Genomic DNA, 20,841 nt, shown 5'->3' with positions numbered 1-20,841 from the left:
GCAACAAGTTGCATTCGACTGGAAATCCTTTCTCATTGTTTCCTATTGGAAATTGGCCAGGTCGAACTATGGGATCGGAAGTTATGGTCAAAATACAAATTTAGACGTAAAAATCGCGTAAAAAATGTCACTCATTTTTCAGGCATTTATCCGCAACCGATTTGCTCGCAACAAGTTGCAGTCAACGCAGAAATTGTTTCCTATTGAAAATTGGCCAGGTCAGACTATGGAATCGGTTATGGCTAAAGTTATGGCTAAAATACCTTTTTGCCTTTCTCGTATACAAAGGGTCTGTCTCATTTGGAGAATTAAACTGAAATTAAAATTAAAAGTGACATTTCAATAATTATCAAATAACCCTGCTCGCAGAGCAAGATTACTTTTGACAGATATCGAATCATTTTGCATCGATGTCTTGTTGGAATTGCTGGGTAGCACCAACCATTCTTATGATTGGGTTATTTGCTAATTTTCGAACTGTCACTTTTAAGTTTAATTCTCCAAATGAGACAGAGCCAAAGTATACGTAAAGGCTATATGTTCGCTCCGAAAACGAACTTTTTATAGGAGGCCCGGAGACCCATAGTGTTATATACCGATCGACTCAGCTCGACGAATTGAAGTGATGTCTGTGTGTGCGTGTGTGTACGTGTGTGTGTGTGTGTGTGTGTATGTATGTATGTGTGTGTGTGCGCAAAACCATGCAAAAATGTCACTCATTTTTCAGACACTTATCCTTTACTGATTTGCCCGCAACAAGTTGCATTCGACCCATTGTTTCCTATTGAAAATTGGCCGGATCGGACTATGGGCTCAGAAGTTATGGCCAAAATACAATTTTTTTTATATCAAAAACAAGCGCGTGAAAATTTCTCACTCATTTTTTAGGCACTTATCCTTAACCGATTTGCTCGCAACAAGTTGCATTCGACGCGGAATCCTGTCCCATTGTTATATCATTGGTTATATCGGACTATGGGCTAAAATGTTATGGTCAAAATACTATTTTTATAACTCACGAGAAAGGCTCCATCACTGCTAGGTGGATTAATCTGGGTTTTTCATTAACCTTCACTGAAAACAGCATTCTTCAAAATTGCTCAAAAATCAATGAGCAAGAAAATATCGTAGGCATGATAAACACTCGCATGTCTTAGTTCTTCATTAATCTTCACTAATCGTTTTTCAAAATTGCTAAAGAAGTCTTAACCAACGAGAAAAAATCGTTGGCGCAAATCAAGTCTTAATTCTTTATTAGTTTTCACTGAAAACACCGTTCTTCAAAATTACTCAAAAATCAATGAGCAAGAAAAATCGTTGGCGCGATTATCAAATGCTTCATCAGATCAGCAACCACTCGTCATGTCTTAATTTTTCATTAATCTTCACTAAAAACAGCGTTCTTCAAAATTACTCAAAAATCAATGAGCAAGAAAAAATCGTTAGCTTGAATAACAAATGCTCGACAAATGCTTCATCAGATCAACAACCATTCATCAAGTTTTAATTTTTCATTATCCTCCACTGTAAACAGAATTCTTCAAAATTACTCAAAAAACCATTGAGCAAAAAAAATATCGTTGGCTTGGTTAACAAATGCTTCATCAGCAGATCAGCAGCCATTCATCAAGTTTTAATTCTTCATTAATCTTCATTGAGAACAGCATCTTCAAAATTACTCAAAAAATCGTTGGCGCGATTATCAAATGCTTCATCAGATCAGCAACCACTCGTCATGTCTTAGTTCTTCATTAATCTTCACTAAAAAGAGCGTTCTTCAAAATTACTCAAAAATCAATGAGCAAGAAAAAATCGTTAGCTTGAATAACAAATGTTTCGTTAGATCAATTAGATTTTAATTCTTCATTATCCTTCACTGAAAACAGCATTCAGCAAAGCAAAAATCGTTTGCGCGATTATGAAAAGAAAAGCTGCATCAGATCAACAACTACCTATTCATCATGTGTTAATTCCTGATCTTGTAAAATATTAAGCTTATGCAGTTTCTCAAATAAATTATTTATTTGCATTAATATTATGCAACTAGGTACTCATAAGGAATTGCTTAAAAATTTCAGTAGATAATTGCATCACACTAACTTACCTGCTACCACATGAAAACTCAATATCTAAGCTCATAGTGCTATATGCTCCACAGGCAGTCTGTGCTATCTAATTTTATTACTGTATTATCAAAAGTAGTATAAACTTTTATAAATTTTGAATATTACCTAATTTACTTCCTTGACCTCACTGAAACAAACATTGTAAAAGGTTTGCGTGATCTATTCAATAATCTAATAAACTATTAATTTATAAATCGTTACCAAAATCGTGTACCAAAAAACTTCGATGAAATTTGATTTCCTATTTGTTAGTATAAATTCTCTGTGGTATAATGGAAAGAAGTAGTAACTGTTGACGTAAATCGCACATATATATTTGGTATTTATCCAATTTTAGACCATCAATTGAAAAGCTATCGTAGTAAGTAATAATTAATACTTTTTATCTGTGCGATAATGTTAATTTTAGATTTTCTATAATTACTGTTTAATCTTGAACACGCATCAGAATTTGCCAACCGACGAAATTTGCTGCTATTTATTGAAACTATATTATCTTTTATCCACCCGAAAACTTGGTTCGAATTGCTAATAATAAATAATTATCTTGACTCACCATTCCAGACATTATTTCACTTATTATGGTACATAATATTCATTTTGATTAAAATTAAAAACATCACTACGCGAAACTGTATGGATTCGAACTCAGCAGGAAAAAAGCTCGACCTGTGAAATCAGCCGGCAAAAAGCTCAATATTGTGAAGTTAGCAGGAAAAAAGCTCAAAATGTGAAGTTAGCAGGAAAAATATTTTTTCCTGCTCATAGTTCATGCGTTCAGGCACAGGTGGCGCACTGAAAGAGCTTTTTTCCTGCTCGATTTTTCCTGCTAGTTTAGCAGAGGTTATCGAAACATCATCATAACGAATCGAAAACGATCACGATCGAAACATCGAAAACGCGGTACCAGATTTATAGCACCCGTGGCACATCATCTCAAGCTTGCACGGAGGTAAAATAAAATCTTGAAGAATTCAAATAATTATTGTTTTATGCTGGGACGGCCCGGATAAAAAATTACAGTACCTCCCGAGCAGGAGAAAATGGCTCAATAATATACTCAATTCAGTTGAAACCCGAAATTGGGTGCTAGCGATGTTGGATTTTTCTCACAATCCGTAGGTTAAACCTAACTTCGGAAGTGGTGCGCTGAATATAGCGCTTCGCGATATGAAAACAGCGCACCACTTCCGAAGTTAGGTTTAACGTACGGATTGTTAGAAAAATCCAACTTCGCTATCCCCCAATTCCGGGTTTCAACTGGATTGAGAATACTTAATTCTGTTATTGATACCATACTCTGTTATGAACTAGCCCTGCATAAGAGGTAAAATACCAAAGGAATAATACCAAAAACTAATATGCACAATACTTAAGCCATAACAAACTCAGTTATTAAATTGAATTTCAATACAGTCGCGATTCGCTGGTTGGGCCACGACCTCGGCCCAACTAACGAATTCGGTTTTTTCAGGGGGGTAATATGCGGTGCATCGCGCCTCCTTTGCATGTAGTATGAAGCAAATGTAAATAAACAATCCCACTTTTTTTCGTTAGTCAGCAGTAGTGTAGGTTAACCAATATCCTACAAGATTCCAGTTCGAAAAATGTTACACTTGCCAAGCGGGGTGGCCCAGGGTGGCCCGCCTTTCCCAAGCGGCGAGGCCCGGATAATACATCTTAGGTAGGCTTGATTTGTTCGCGGATGACAGGCTTACTCCCCCCCTGGGTTTTTTAGTTGGGCCAACTGACAGCCATTTGAACACGTGTATTTCGACTTGAACATCACAAATGATGTCCAGTGACGCCCAATCCCGTTTTCCGTGTTTACATTGAATTTTGACGTATGTGTGGGAATATAACAAGACTAGAATAATTAAATGAACACCCTATTACATTGTTCTGAATTAATAACATTATTGATAATTCTTACTAATAGTGCAACACGAGGTTTTCAACAATGGTAGGATGTATGTTTGTCGGAAGCTTGATATGTATCCACCTTGAATGGATGCTTCAAAAATTGAACGAAAGAGCAAACGCACCTATCGAAAAGAGGAGGTACGCGTATATAGTTGTGGGTGGAAGAGAGAGAAAACATCAATCAGATGAATGCGCTTTGATGAGAAAATGGGTCACTCGGATCATTCAGTGTTCGTTTCTTGGTGCGTAAACACGCATGTTGATTTTGACATCCGAGATGATTCGATTCGGATGATGCATTTGTTGGCTACGACAATGGCGTGGAAGTTGCTCCCAACGGTAAGATAATTCATCTAGTTTTGAAGATAGAAATTAATTATGGCAAAAAATTCATGATAAGCCATGATACATGTCAGGCAAAAGAAACGATAAGCCTCAAACGGGAAGACTGCATGGCAAAAAATAGTGGTAAGCCATGCAATGATAAAAATCAGAAAACATTGTGGCAAAAAATAAGGTAAGCCATATTAGTTTTCAGGCAAAAGAGAATAATAAGCCAAAAGCGATCTCAAGCAAAAAATAAAGATAAGCTGAGTAATGTGATCAGGCAAAAGAAATGATAAGTCTCAATCAGGGAGACCACTTGGCAAAAAATAATGATAAGCCATGAAGTTCGAATAATGAAAATCAGAAGACATTTAGGCAGAAAAATAAGATGAGCCATTTTAATTTTCAAAATAAAATGAAAAATAACCGAGCTTAAGCAAATTATGAAGATAAGTTTAGGAATGTTATGAGGCAGAGAATTGATTAGCGTTAACAAGAGGAAAAGTTGATAAGCTATGAAAACAAAAATAAGTTTGTTCTACTATTTGCAGTATTGCAGTACTTTTAGGAAACTATAAACAATGAGCGGCAATTGAACGGAATGTCTGGATTTATTTATGTACATAAGTTTGGTGTATGCGATGATAAATTTTTAAAACAGAACATCACAATTTGGACAAACTAGTGATACCATTTGTTGAATTTAACTGAAAAACGTGTTCGGTATATATATAATGGATTAAAAATTTAGCGCGAATAAATGGCGAAAATATTAAAGAAAATTGTATCCGTGAAGCAGATTATTGGTACTGGTATATTTCGGTGTGTATTTTGCTTGTGGGAAGCGAGTGTTGAAAGGGCTTCTATTTTGTGTAAAAACAAAAAATATCGCACCACGGCACACAAGTGCGTAAGTTCGAGAACGGTAAAGGCATTGACTGGTTCGACAGTAAGCGCTTATTACCATAGTTTTTGGACAAAAAATAGTGATTTCTGATGAGGAAGACTTTGTCAAGAAAACTTTTTTTTGGCTTTGAGACCTGAACTTAGATGTAGAGTTTGAGTTGCTTTGAACGAAATTTTGCCTCATTCTTTGGTTGATTTTTAATGCGATATCAGATGTTTGCATTTTTTGTGCTTGGTAACATTGATTGTCAACCGAAGCTTTGTTGTATCGAATTGGAACTTCACGACATTAAGAGAGCAAGCAATAAATAACCCAACCCATAATTGCATTGAGGATAAGTACTGAATGTGTTAAATCAGATAAACTTAATAAAAGGACACTATATAAATCTAAGTCTGTGCTGGTGGTATTAACTATTAAGCCTTAAGTTTTATGCGAGAATTCCAGGAAGTCCGTAAGCAGTATGAAAATTCCAATATGTCCACACTATGTAATGAATATTCTGAGGAAATGCTAGAAGGCAAAAAACCAGGAAGGTGTATAAGAGTTTCGAGGAGAGCTAAGCGATTTCTGACTATCTATAATAAGGATGTCTGGGAAGTCTAAGGTCAAGCATTAGAAAGAACCTGGGTGTCTGATTTTCTGAAAATTATTTTAAGATTCTAGGACTCAGTGATCTATTAGGAAACCCATGGAATATCATAGTTATCAATAATTCTCAGTTTTAATGAGGTTTGTTGGAACTTAAGATTGGAAGAATTGTGATCATAGTTAGTTTAACTTAAATTTCAAAGTAGTTTTGAAAACAGAGCGTAGTATATTGTACGTTTACTTGCTAGGTGGACACTGTCGGTTAGAGTAGCCGTTCCACCAAGTGTTCGTTAAAGTAGTCGCTAGAGTATTCACTGTTGGTTTGAGCGAGACAAAGTAAACGTCAAAAAATTCCAACCAGCAATCTGAGTGAATAACTGAGTAATCGGAAAATCTTGATATCGAGTAAATGCATAATACCTCATAGTAATCCGATTTTTCTTCTCTGTGCCCAATTCTACGGACCATTAAAATTCAGATCAGAATCAAATTTTGAATCATTAATGAGCTTTAGCAAGTGAGATATTACATTTAATAAAACAACTATATTGTCAATTAAAAGGCGGAGAGTAGAGAGGGCGAATATTGTGAAAATATAACAAGACTAGAATAATTAAATGAACACCCTATTACATTGTTCTGAATTAATAACATTATTGATAATTCTTACTAATAGTGCGACACGAGGTTTTCAACAATGGTAGGATGTATGTTTGTCGGAAGCTTGATATGTATCCACCTTGAATGGATGCTTCAAAAATTGAACGAAAGAGCAAACGCACCTATCGAAAAGAGGAGGTACGCGTATATAGTCGTGGGTGGAAGAGAGAGAAGATATCAATCAGATGAATGCGCTTTGATGAGAAAATGGGTCACTCGGATCATTCAGTGTTCGTTTCTTGGTGCGTAAACACGCATGTTGATTTTGACATCCGAGATGATTCGATTCGGATGATGCATTTGTTGGCTACGACAGTATGGTTGCTTTTTAGTTGGGCCAAGGCCCAACCAGCGGAGGCCCAACTAAAAAGTGACCCAAGTATTAAGATCCCAACCAGCGAATCCCGACTGTACCAAATGCATAACCAATTATTATTCGTTTGGTATTGAAATACCTAAGCATGGTATGCCTCAAGTATTCTGCATATAAGTTTTTGGTATTATTGTTTGGTATTTTACCTCTTATGCAAGGCTAAATCATACCAATTTCTGTTATCGAGGTCGTCGCTCTTGCTCGGGCTTGTATGCACTCCAAATAATCTAAACGTTGTTTCCACCTGAATTTTCGGGTACATTTTACGTGCACACGTAGCTGCAAATGCTTCAGAAAATTCAGGTGAAACTTACGTGTCCGGTGAATTCTATCCAAAACTCAGGTAGAACTTACCTGATTTTCACGTAGAATGGAAATTCTTTTAAAAAAATAGGTAAAAGTTACGTGAATTTCAGGTGAAAAAATCTACGTACTTTTTCAGGTGGAAACAACGTGCAGATTTTTTTGGGTGTGGGTTAAAATGACGAACCCTGTGTTACCAAGGATCAAAGGACTACCAAAGATACATAAGCCAGGTACAAAGATGCGAGAGATAGTTTCATCAGTGGGATCCCATACACAAAACTTGGCCAAGTTGTTAAGGCCAGAGTGTATGTAAATGATTAGGAGTGGCGACAGGTCTCCTGCTCGTTTGGAACACGATTTTGTTTGGGAATGACAGATGAATTTTGTTCCAATTCTGACAGTGTCGCCACTCTTAGTTACATATATATACATATATACACTCTGGATAAGGCTACCTTAATATTCCTGCACTGAAAAAAATTCCGTGGTAAAAACTACTACTTTGTAGACTACGCTCTGTTTTTAAAACAACCATGAAATTTTAGTAAATTTTACCATGGTTCCTGAGAAAATCACCACTGTTTCAGTTCATGTGACAACATTCCACATGGACCACAGTTGATGTTCACTGCGCACATGGTAAAATCAAACGGGTTTGTTATCTGCTGAAATTCGTCGGTGCGTATTCTTAAAATAACCCTCGGAATGGTAGTTTCGACTGCAATATTTTTTTGCGTGTGTAGATCTCGAAGTCTAATGTTGCATTTGTTCCCTTGATAACCAGTAGATCCAAGAAAGGTAATTCAACTTCTTTTTCCTCCTCGTGGGTGAATTTGATGTCTTTATGCACGTTATTTATCGCTTCCAAAACCCTGGGTAGATCTTTCCGGTTTATAATGCTGAAAGTGTCGTCCACGTATCTCCAACATTTCTCGGGTAGTACTCCTTGTTCCTCTCTTGATCAAAAGGTAGGTGGGTATCAAAAGGTATGGTGTAAAGAGGCTGCACTCATAACAAAGAGATGAAGTGTCAAAATTGGAACAGCGCATTTGCTGTCAAATCGGTTGTTCCAATCGAGCACAAGGTTGTTAAAGGTAGGAGTATTGCGTCTCTTTGTTTTTAATCCAGGCTCGTTAGTATGGTGGCCTTTAAGGCCACCTTACACCTCGGGAATTTGGTCCGCGGAATTTTTCCCCATGTGTTTTTACATATGCGATGTTTTCGGGATTTGGGCACGGAAAATCAAAATCCCGACCCCATTTAAAATGCACGGGGACTTAAATCCGGCGGAAAATTTTCCCGAGGTGTAATGTAGCCTTTACACCTCGGGAAAAATTTCCGCCGGATTTTAGTCCCCGTGCATAGAGGTTGCTAAGCCCAGTGTGAAAATTACGGAAAAACAGGTAACCATTTTATTATCATTGGGGTTCTTCCGCAGAACTCGATGAAAACAACAACAAACAAACTTCAACTCAGTCATCCCACCTGGTGAAATTCATCAAATTTGAAGCCCTGTGACTGGAAATGCAGGTTCGTGAGCAATTGCACCATCTGGGTTAACTGTTCTGACGGCTATTTGTTATTATTTTCATCGAGTTTGGAATCAGCTGGGCCAGCCAATGTGAGCTGTCAGCAATCTCAATTTTAAATGAGGCCGGGATTTTGATTTTCCGTGCCCAAATCCCGAAAACATCGCATATGCAAAAATACATGCACGGAGAAATAGGAATACCCAGAAGTGGGTGTTTTTTCACCCACCTTCGAGATAAGTGGACTAACCCACAACATGGGTAAAGTGCCTTTACTCATAAATGAGAAGAAGACTTGTACGTCAAGATAGATGTGTATTTTTCACTCACCTTCTCGCAGCAAAAAATTTCTTCAGATGGGTGAAAAACACCCATCTGCAGCCAAACAGATTCAGCACTGATTATTTTAACGAATTGAAAAATTTAAAACAATAGAACGTGCAACATGATATTAATGTATTATTTATTCCTCTTTCAATTTTATAGATTACACTAACTTAAGATTACTAAATATAATAAAAAGGCATCAAATTATTTAATCAGCACGAAAGTCCAACGTGTTCCAGCAACCATCAGGTTGCTTAACCTCCGGGTCATTTTGGTCACAATCCAAGCATCCAAATTCCGTCATTATCCGACAGTGTATATATTTTTTGAATAACTGCGAAGTTTTATCGAAGTGAACTGGAAATGGCAAAAAGAAAAATTTGATTAGTGGCCGGATCCGTTTTGGAATGGTTTCTTTACCATGTTTTAATACTCTAATAAATGTTTCTACTTAGAAAATGCTGAAATTTTACATACGTTTGCTGTCCGCCGGATGTGTCCCTTATTTGTATGCACCTTATTAATTTTATTTAGATAAGTACGGGCAAAGCATTGGCTTTTCTGAAGACGCCATCCAGTTTCACACGAAAACTACTAACTGTTTTTTCACCCATAAACCGGTGAAAAACACCCACTGTGTGGACTTAATGGAACTGTTTTAAAATGGGCCTTTTTCACCCATCTAACGAATTTTGAAATCACCCACCTTTATGACAGCTTCATATTGATTCCAAAGGTGGGTGATTTTTAAACATTAAATGAGTATTCCCATGGGGAAATTCCGCGAACCAAATTCCCGAGGTGTGAGGCTAGTAGAGTATGCCGAAGCCATTCCCCAGCAGATCAGTTGTAAGCACCCAGGAGTTCCCCAAGAGGAAATTGGAATCAGGAAACATCGGAGAAGAGGACATCATGGTATCATTCGACGTAGCGGCATTGTTCTCAAGCGTTCCAGTGAAGGATGCTCTGAACCTTTTGGAGGATTGGCTACTAGCACAACGGACGGATACAGCATGGCGAGGAAAAGTAAAGATGTATCTCAAGCTTGCAAGATTATGCATGAATGAGAACTACTTTACATTCCGTGGAAGCTTCTACAAACAAACGAAGGGTGCACCTATGGGAAATCCGCTATCACCGTTTTTGTGCGAATTATTCATGGCGAATTTGGAGGACAACCTAGAGGAACAAGGAGTACTACCCGAGAAATGGTGGAGATACGTGGACGACATTTTCAGCATTATCAACCGGAAAGATATACCCAGGATTTTGGAAGCGATAAACAACGTGCATAAAGACATCAAATCAAGCATCAAATTCACCCACGAGGAGGAAAAAGAAGTTGAATTACCTTTCTTGGATCTACTGGTTATCAAGGGAACAAATGCAACATTAGACTTCGAAATCTACAGGAAGCCCACCAACACCATGAGAGTCATCCCATACACATCAAATCATTCGTATCAACATAAAATGGCATTTTATTAAGAAAATTATTTTGAGCTTTTTAGTGGAATGTCTTCACTTGTCATAAGACGAGTTTGTACAATCCCATTTAATTCCATCACTTAATTGTACCTTGACAGATACGTATTTCGACCTCAACAGTAAGGTCGTCTTCAGTGTCTCGTACTTGACTCGACTTTGATTATTATTTAAAGTTGTTCAGTTACGAACTTTGGTTCAAACATTTTTGTTTATATAGGTTTTATTCGCGTGGATTTTTGTTTTATTGGCGTCAAGTTCAGCAAGAGTTTTCAATTATCGCATCGATGGATTGCGTTCTTAGGGAAAGGGATAATAAGATGTCGTGTACAGTGAGTATGACAATAAATTGCAATCAACAATTACAACAAACTCCATTGTCTACTTATTTTACTTTTGGTCCTTGAATCGGAAGAAGCTTGAATGCCAAAGCTCATTCGAGGGAGAGGATCTATAGAATAGATCCGGAATGCTGACGGATTTTGCAGAAACGATGGGGAGGCAGAATGGACTGAAATCTGAACTATTTCATCACTCACATTTCAGTTCACCGAAATCTCAACAGCAGAACTGTTCGGTAATTATTTCACCAAATTTTCTGCGATTTTTCCTTTGTTCAACTGTCAAAACCACCGAAAATCTGTAAAATTATTCACCGAACAGTTCTGCTGTTGAGATTTCGGTGAAATTTCACATAAATCTGCGATTTATTTTAAGTGTGTAGAATTTTGGTTGAAATACACTAAAATTTGTTTATTTATTTTTACCTGGGTGGTGCGGATAAAATCGATTTGGTTGTCAAACTGAAGCCAAAATTTTCTATTGTGCCGGAGCCAAACATTGAAGATTGTTGTTATGTTCATTTTAGATCTTATATTGAGAAGTATTGTTATTATTTGGGGAAAGAATAAAAATAAACTTAGTTAGAGTTTTGTATTCTTTGTAACAAATATTTTCACATTATATTTCGAGTGGAAAATCAGTAGGAATGCAACTAAAAGCACTCGTTACGAAATTTCACGAGATTCAGCAACTGATTAGAGCAGGAATGTATGTAATTCATGGTAAAGTCATGTAGAGTCTCGCGCATTTGTGTTCCTCATACAGCAAGGAAAGCGAAATTCGAAGAGCAGGAAATGTTTGACAGCCAAGTAACTGCAAACTAATTTTGCTTATTGGAGTGAATTCAAAATATTCCTTTACTGGCTTGAGAGCAGAAAAGCGGCTCTATCCGCAGCACCCAGATTTTTACCATTTTTTTTTCTCCGTGAATCATCAAAGATCCATCAAATGTATTGTCTATCCGGATTAAACTTATAACGCTTTTTATACCGAAGTTGGATTTTTCTCCAGATACAGGCAACTTTCCCAACTTCGGAAGTAGTGCGCTAGATTCCCCTAGAGATGCGCTAAACAACGCATCAATTAGTTTGATTGATAAAACTTCGGAAGAAAGTTCGGTTCGGAAGTCCGGACTTCCGAATTCTAAGTTGGTGCTACGCCGACAATACACTCAGGAAAATCGACACATACTTTATACGGCAAAAATCCATGTATTTTGAAATATGCATATCATGCGTCGACACTTACTTAATTGCATACAAATTCACACATGGATACTATGACCCGCATGGATATTATGTGTAAACACTCATGCAATGCATGTGGGTGCATGGAATATATGTGTCGAAAATATGGAATCCATTTCGCTACCCCCATTGCAAAAATCCATGTGTGAACTCATGAATATAATGAGGAGTTTTTTGTGAGTGTAGTAACGTATAGTTTCGCCTTCGCCTGGGTCGTGTCTTGTGTATAACCCTTCTGTTTTTATGCACTCTTTAAAAACCGAATTGTGCGGTTAATATGTGCCATTTTTCAATGTGAAATCTATTTGAGAATAAACATGATTACTCGATAAGCAGTTGAAAGTTTATAGTTCGAAAAATCTTTGGGAAAGCTAGATTTGTGCGCATTTGAAACATTAAAACCTGGAAAAGTTTGAGAATGAATAAGTAATAAGTTAATTGGCTTTTTTTTTTTTTTTAAATCTTTATTTACCGTGTGGGACCGGAATCCGTACAGCACCGAAATCCGTCCACCTCATTAGATATCAATAAATTAAAGGGGGTTAAAGGTAATTAATGTAGAAATAATTCATCTTATCTTGTTCAGATTCTTGACAGTAAGCTTTTAGGGCATAGAAATGGAAAGAAGACTTTGAAATTAAAACAACAAAAATCAAAAACAAATCGCCACCCACCAAACGCGGAGTTTTTGCCGCCATTTTGTTTTCGGGTAGAGCACAATTGCATCAAAAGTAGCTGTGTTTTAATTGCTAATTGCGAATCATTACATAAGGTAAGCGGAATACGAATCGAATAGATCGCTTCTCAAGGTGCGTATCGAACTATTTACAGTGGTAGTTTAGTCAATCAGACTGCTTCAATGTAAATATTTAGGTAAAAAATAGCTGTACGGATTTTGATCCATTGATTAGAAATCCGTCCACGGTGGACGGATTTCGAATCAGGAGTAGTTGATTTTATTCATTATTTTATCATATTTTTCGTAGTTTTTAATGAGTAAATGTGAAACACTTCAAAAGTAGAAGTCTTTATGCTCCAGTGTCAATGATAAACGTTTTATTTACATTCAATTCCTATTTTCTAATGACTTTTTTATATACTAAGGTGCTTAAGTGTACGGATTTCGATGCCGCACGGTAGGTGTTTTTTTAATTCTAGATTAAGTTCAACGCCGAATTGGCTTTTCACTTTTCTCCGTGTACTATAATAAACATTCACTTCGAAAAAATAAACCAATTTCCATCTACATCAAGTGATTTGACGTTTTCGTCGTTCTTGGATCTTCTCGGATCGAAAGTCGGACCTCGATTCGATTTTTTCTATCCTCTCTCGCAATATTTTGTTCGCATGCTCGAACCAAGCTTCGAATCACCCTAAACGCATCGATGTTTAATTTTATAGCATCTACGTATGCTAGCAGTCCTACCCCTCGTCAACGCCCTTTTCAACATCGTCAGCTTCTTGTTTATAAAATGTCAGTATGATGTCATTTCTGCAGACAATAAAAGAAAAATTTGCAAAGAACACGGCAGCACCCATTGCAAAAAAAAGTATCAAAAGTGCTTTATACACATTTTTTCGCTCACCTAGTTCCTGTGAAAAGTGTGAATCATTCTGATTTTATCGATAAGTTTAGTGATTCAGCCATCTGAGTATTGTTGTCATGGAAAACATCAATTCGCAGCTGGCACATCTTTCTATGAGGTCAGTGAGTGATCCTCAAAAACAGCAACAAGCTCAAGGACAAAACAAGGCGGACTCACAACTAGATGACCAGTTTCGTCCTCTTCCTGATAGTGGACCAAATGGTGTAATTGTACCCGGAATGGTAATGATGGGTAAGAAAGGGCCAGCAGTACCACCAAAACCGTCTAAAAAACCAGCTCCGTCCACTGTTCCGCCACAAGTTCCGAAAAGTTCTCATGTTAAGCAGTATTGTGAACCATCTTATTCTACATTGCTGCAGGGACAAGCAGGGCATGGGGGCGTAGAAGAACATCCTTATACTAACACCAACTTTGGCACTGGTGGGATTGGGAAAATGGTGGCTAGAAAAATAACTTTGGACAACGCAGTTGAACTTCAGCAGCAGAAAGAAGCACTGGAGCACCACAAGCGAATGATGAATGCCAAAACGCAAAGAGGCCAGGCAGACGGAGCAGTGTATGAAAATACTGCTACACGATTTTACGAAGGAGATGTAACATATGCCAATATCTCCGGCGGTCAGAAGAATGGTGACGGATTGATTTACAGCAACATCGTCCATAATAATGGAACTAAACCATTTACACAGAGACAGATTTCGGATGAACTTCCTCCTCCACCTGTTCAAGACGTGCAAGCGCCATTAACATTGAATGAATTAACATTGGAAGATAACGATGACGAATTCCCACCTCCACCGAGTCCGGTAAGTTCTTCGTATAGTGAATTGAGAAGAGCGACTGATTTGCCTCCGATGAGTCGCCAGCCACAGCCTACCTATAACATGGTTGGTCCTGGTGCCGGTGGTCAAACGTACAGTAACATTTCTCAAAACAATCAGATTTATGCCAATAACATGCATCATCACTCGCTATATGGTACCTATGGGATGGGCTCGCAAGGATCCACTTATGAGTCAATATATGAACCCATCAATCCACGTCCCACCAGCCAAATGTCCGGAAGATCAAACTATTCTCTGTACACACCGTACGTAAACTCTCGTGGAATCAATAGTCCGAACGATAGCTTAATCACTAGTGCTTCTAACCAGCATCATCGTAATCACCCACAGAAAGAATCGGAAGTGGATACACTCACTGATTTACTCGTTCAATCGATGGATAATGTATCTGATCCTGACACTTACGGCACATGTGTAAAATGCGGAGATCGCGTTGTTGGGGAAAACAATGGTTGTACAGCAATGGATCAAATTTACCATATAGCATGTTTCACTTGCCAGCAATGCCAAATTAATCTTCAGGGTAAGCCTTTCTACGCTTTGGATGGCAATCCTTACTGCGAGGAAGACTACTTGAATACATTGGAAAAATGCTCTGTCTGTTTGAAACCTATTCTGGAGCGAATTCTTAGAGCTACAGGAAAACCGTATCATCCGCAATGCTTCACTTGCATCGTTTGTGGCAAATCATTGGACGGTATTCCTTTTACCGTTGATGCAACCAATCAAATTCATTGTATTGAGGACTTCCACAAAAAGTTCGCGCCAAGATGTTGCGTTTGCAGTAATCCGATTATGCCAGAACCAGGCCAGGATGAGACAATTCGTGTGGTGGCTTTGGACCGTAGCTTCCATATCAATTGTTATAAGTGTGAGGATTGTGGATTGCTGCTGTCATCGGAGGCAGAAGGGCGCGGTTGCTACCCATTGGATGACCACATATACTGCAAAAGTTGCAACGCCAAGAGGGTTCAGGCTTTGACCAGCCATATGACGACGGAGCTGTAAATTGAAAACGGAGACCATCCGACCACCTTTGGCCGGATACAGGTGTCATCACTGCCGTTTCTAGATGCTAGAAGGGCAGCTTAATCCACTAAAAGCGATTTCACATTCTCAAGTGAATTAGTCAGTTTGTCACTCAGATAAGAATAATCGTGGTAGAAATTAGGTAAATAAAAATGACGAAACAATGTTGTTATCATTCCGGCTGTTGATATAGTTATAGGTTGATTGAGTCGATAAAGATCCACTGAAACTTTTTATTCAATCTCGTGGTATAGATGCACAATTTATTCTATTATAGCACATTTAATTATCATTTTAAAAATATTTCAGATGCATTTAAAAATAAAACTATCTTCAGCATATTCCTTCCTAGTTGTAATTGTGCAGACAAGCATTCCAACACTGACGATGTTAATTAGGTGAATGAAACGAAATGATAAGAAAAGTACATTATGGATACAATGAACATTGCCAATACTATATAAGGGTTTGAATTTATGCTATTTCTTATTAATAAAGGGGTATAAAAGAATTATATAACTATTGCATTTTTAAAGTAGTGACAATTTGGAGAAATCCAAGGAAATTCAAATATAAATAGATTAGAATAGTTGTGTGTAATTACTGGAAATATAATATTCAATAAAAGGTGTACATAAAATTGTGTTTCATTTTTTCTCACTACTATTTCAAAGAATAACCTATTGAACATGATGCAAATGTTAGGTATATAGAACCCTTTTGCAATTTTTACAATCTAATACAGTTTCCTATTTAAAATATCACATATCAGCCGAGATGCTCAAAGCTAATCCCATGACATACGCTGAATTACTGTATCGCTGATTCCGAAATATCGGGGAGACCGCAACTTTCCCGGTTATGTTAGTAGAAAAGACCATTCAGTAAAAAAATTGAACGAACCATCCTATTGTACATATGTGGTGCCACAAGTCGCTTAAGTTGCAGTTTTCGGGCCCATATTTATTATTCCTAAACATGCCAACCGACAAACGCAAACACAACCGGAAAAACTTCCTTCGCTGGATGAGTGATTTGCATGTGAGGCACTACTTTCAACACGCATTTTCATTATCTTCCTATTAGTTTGATATTTCTCTTTCCGCAGTCAGTCGGTGCCAGCGACATCGTGAAGCACAGAAGCCACATATTATATATGCAAATAAACTGCACAGACAGTTTATTTCCCGTCGTTACCATTAGCAACGTCGTTTCATGAACCATGAACCTTTTAGCATGTTCGGGCGATGTTTGTCGAAACCACTTCAAAAGATTGCAAAATCATGTGAAAGAATGAATTAACTCAAATTAAGTTAGGTACTCACCGAAGAACAAATTTGTGCACACGGTCGGGCTGCACAGAAGTCTCTCGTTATCAGAGGATTTATAAGGATTACATAGTAATACAGATTAGTAGACATCTCACATTTCAGATTGAAGCATGTTGCCATTATGACTAATTTACCATACTTATTATCAAGTCTTCCTTGGCGTAGGATTGCCAATCCGAAGACGGCGAATTTGATTCTTAGCGCGAAATAAGATGCCATGGACATAGAAGAGATTTTAATTTTATTTTCATTATGAAAAGAAAAGGCAAGTAGCATTTCATGTGGATTGTCAAAGTTCTCATTTTATACCTGTTTTTATTCACTTGCAAGAAAGGGTTAACCCTTAAAAGGCCGGGACGACAGTCACCTCCTTCAAAGTGCTCGTTCTCATTAAGTCGTTGACCAAATTTCATGACCTCGGACGTTACTCAAAGGGGATTAGTAGAGCTTTCTTTTGGCATAGGCCCCCATGGCCCAGCCAGACCCTTCCCCGCGTTCATGAGCTTCGAAAATGTCTGTGTTTTTTCCTTATTTTTTGCTATGATGGCCAAATTTCTTCAGTAATCAATTGTGCAATAAAGTTCTGGCGTTTTAAAATAAAGTAGATACATGAAATATATCAAGTAGAATTGATTTTGAACGTTTTCAAGTTATCTGATTACTGTAATTACCGATATTGAAAGGCATACCCCTGATATAAGAGTTATGATCATATTTTATAAAACCTGATCTCGAAATAAACCCAATTGTGCCAGACAGGAGAGAAAAATATCACAATAAACTGTATACATATATATATAATCAATTTTATGTGTTGAAGATACTGTTTTGGAACATTCCAGCTCTTCCAAAATATCTGTGAGTTCTTGAACTCTATCATAGAAGCGAAAGGGGTAGTGTACACAAAAATACTCAGAGTACATCCTACCCTGTTCAAAGATAGCAAATGACTTATTGAACATTTTTCTGCGTGCCCCATAGTGACATTCCAGAATGCGCGAAATGATCTGAAGTTCGGCTCGTAAGACCTACGTAACAACGGCCTCCAACATGTTTTCGGCAGCCATCAAAACCTTTCCCAACAGATCCTTGGATACCTTCCAAGAATCGTTATACCGATCGAATAGTTGTTTCAAATCAAGCTCAGGCCATCCTGCCCAGTTCAAAGAAATCAAAAGACTTATTGGAAATTTTCTGTGTGCCCCATAATGACATTCTAGAATGCGCGAAATGTTCTGAAGTTCAGCTCGTAAGACCTATGCAACAACGGCCTTCAACATGTTTTCGACAGCTATCAAAACCCTTCCCAACAGATCCTTGGATACCTGCCAAGAAATGTTATACAGTAGACGTTCGATAACTGCAAGTCATTTAACTGCAATGCTTTTTAACTGCAATTCGATAATTGCAACAATTTTCCAGTTATCGGACCGCTAAACTTCAAACTGATGTCAAACTCAATGATAGCTGCATTGCGCTGCACATTTAGATGCACTTTTATTGCATCTGACGTCGATTGACAACCGAATGCGTTGCAGTTATCGAACGGCATTCGTTGACAGAAAAGTAAACATTTTGCAGTTATCGATCGGCTGCTGTACCGATCTTTCTGCATTTCGATACACTGAAGGACATCCAAAACGTTCTTGAGTTCAGGTCGTCGGATCTACAATCAAGTAGAAGCGTAGTGCCCAATAATGATATTCTAGAATGCGTGGAATGTTCTGAAATTCGGCTCGTTAGACCTACGCCTCCGAAAAGATTTTGGCAGCTATCAAAACCCTCCCCAACATATCCTTGGTTACCTGCCAAGAAACGTTATACCGATCTTTCTGCATTTCAATACACTGAAGGCCATCCACAACGTTCTTGTGTTCAGGCCGTAAGATCTATAACAATATTTCGCGCATTCTAGAATGGCATAATGGGGCATGCAGAAAAATTACTTATAAGTCATTTGATTTCTTTGAACTGGACAGGATGACCTGAGCTTGATTTGAAACAAGCATTGCGCTTCTACTTGATTGTAGATCTGAAGACCTCGGGGCAAAAAGCTAAAAAAAAGCTACATGTGTCCGCAAGCAGGCCCTATCAAAGCGACCGTGGGCCGCTTAAAGCACACATGAGCCCAGTGAGTGCCAATTGGCATGGGGAGTGTCCCTACTTCGGTAGGGTAGTGCGTGTGCTGCTTCAGCAGAGAGGGAGTGATCTGCTTGTTTTTTTTTTCTTCCTAAGCAATGGAGGGGGAATCTGCTCAACAGACATCCTGGGTTGACCAGGTAGTGCGGGGTTAGGGATCACCGAGGGAGGCAGGACTACATCCCCGACCCGCTAAACCGTTTCCATTGCCGCCAAGCCCATAGTCCCTTCGGTACAACCAGAAAGTAATGCTTCAAAGGGGGGCCAGTGCACAACGCACCCTCAAGGTTAGCTGCGTGTCCTTGCAGCACCGAACATCGTAACTCGCTTTTTTAGAAGAACACCATGGTGTCGTGCCAGCGCGTTGCCGGCTTTCCAGGTGGCCTTACCACGCCCTATGTCCTCGGAAGGTGGGAAGGGTCGACTTCGCGCCTGCTTCCCTCTGCACGACTGGTATCAAGAATGATGATGCCGCGTGCACCCCAAATTGACCTTTCTGCGATAGGGCCTATTCGCCAGCACACAGAGGGACTTGCCGACGCGGTGCCTACGCCTGCCCAGCCTTCACGAGGACCCCTTTCCGTCCTCGGGCTCGGAACCCACCCGGTTGACCGACGCCGCGAAAGCAACGATACCACGTTGTTCTTCGCGCGGCCACTTGTTCGATCAAAGGATCGAGTTCGACCACAGAGCATGACCACCGGTATGACCCATGAAGCCGACTCCGATCCCTTGGACCACCTCTTATTTGCGCCTGAACTAGCCATCCTTGAGTCCACGCGCCATCTTCTGTGTAGCTCCGAGACGATTTGGGCGATAGCCGATAAAACGGCGTTCCTGCCAACTTCATCTTTACACATCCTCCGAACTAGGTTGTCCGGGGTAGTGGCAAGCATGTGGTCACGCATTGCGCGAAAACGTGAGCACACGAACAACACGTGTTCCGCCGTTTCCTCTAAACCTGCGCACATCAAACACTCGGGCGAGGCCGAGCAAGCCAGCTGCGTTACCTGCACTGTGATTTTGCAGCACGCTTAAACGCCGGGCACATCGAACCCCTCATGGGGTGCTTGCTGTTCACAGCTTTGCTGGAACAAATCAAACAATTGGGAGGGTTCGTGCAGCATTGTGCCTTATATCCCTCCAATCCACAGCGTCGGCAGAGATTGCTTCTGTCAGGGCCTTTGCAGTCCCATTGATTGTGCCCCGGTTCCAGGCACTTGACGCAAACTTCGGGTTGCTCGTATATGCCCACAGGGCATACCGACCATCCCACCTTGACGCTCCCTAACTTGACTACCTTGGAGGCGTCCGCTGCAGATAGCCGAACCAATGCTACCTGCGTCCCTGCCGGACCTTTCCGTAGCCGAACGGCTGCGGTGTGCGTCTCCACTTCACACTGTCGCCGCAGTGCCGTGACGAGCTCTTCGACTTCTTGCTACCCTCTCGCCAGGCCTTCTTTTAACCCCTTGACGTCTTCGGTTTCCTTTTGTTCTTGACCAGGGTCCAGGAGGCGTCATCCCCCTCTATTTCCCTGGTCTGGTGCGGCTGAGAACTTTCAGCCTGCCGTAACCCCTTACCACCGTCTTTCCTGAGTGGACGGACCTTTCCAGGTCGATTCGACCTTGCCCGAGTCCGCGAATCCTTGGGCCTCAGTCTGGGTAGCCCTCGACTCCACCGATTTCACGGGTTTACACTTGGCCGTCCCGACCGCCCTCTCCAGCTTGGCGTCCAGCATCGACTTTCG

General features: G+C 39.4%; 1 protein-coding gene across 1 annotated transcript; it reads left to right on the top strand.

Annotated features, from left to right (window-relative positions):
* The first annotated feature begins 13,638 nt into the window (after positions 1–13,638).
* LOC134218308 (lipoma-preferred partner homolog) lies at positions 13,639–16,264 on the top strand. The gene has a single exon (XM_062697246.1). It carries the CDS (start codon positions 13,807–13,809, stop codon positions 15,601–15,603), a length of 1,797 nt encoding a protein of 598 aa, XP_062553230.1. The 5' UTR covers positions 13,639–13,806; the 3' UTR covers positions 15,604–16,264.
* Positions 16,265–20,841: the final 4,577 nt, after the last annotated feature.

The sequence above is a fragment of the Armigeres subalbatus genome, chromosome 2 (genome assembly GCF_024139115.2).
Source record: "Armigeres subalbatus isolate Guangzhou_Male chromosome 2, GZ_Asu_2, whole genome shotgun sequence".
Taxonomy (NCBI): domain Eukaryota; kingdom Metazoa; phylum Arthropoda; class Insecta; order Diptera; family Culicidae; genus Armigeres; species Armigeres subalbatus.
The sequence above is the reverse complement of the archived record's forward strand: the minus strand, read 5'-3'. Positions and strand labels throughout refer to the sequence as shown.

Bases quoted from the DNA above. Each gene is read 5' to 3' on its own strand.
- LOC134218308 (XM_062697246.1), top strand. From the start codon at position 13,807: ATGGAAAACATCAATTCGCAGCTGGCACATCTTTCTATGAGGTCAGTG.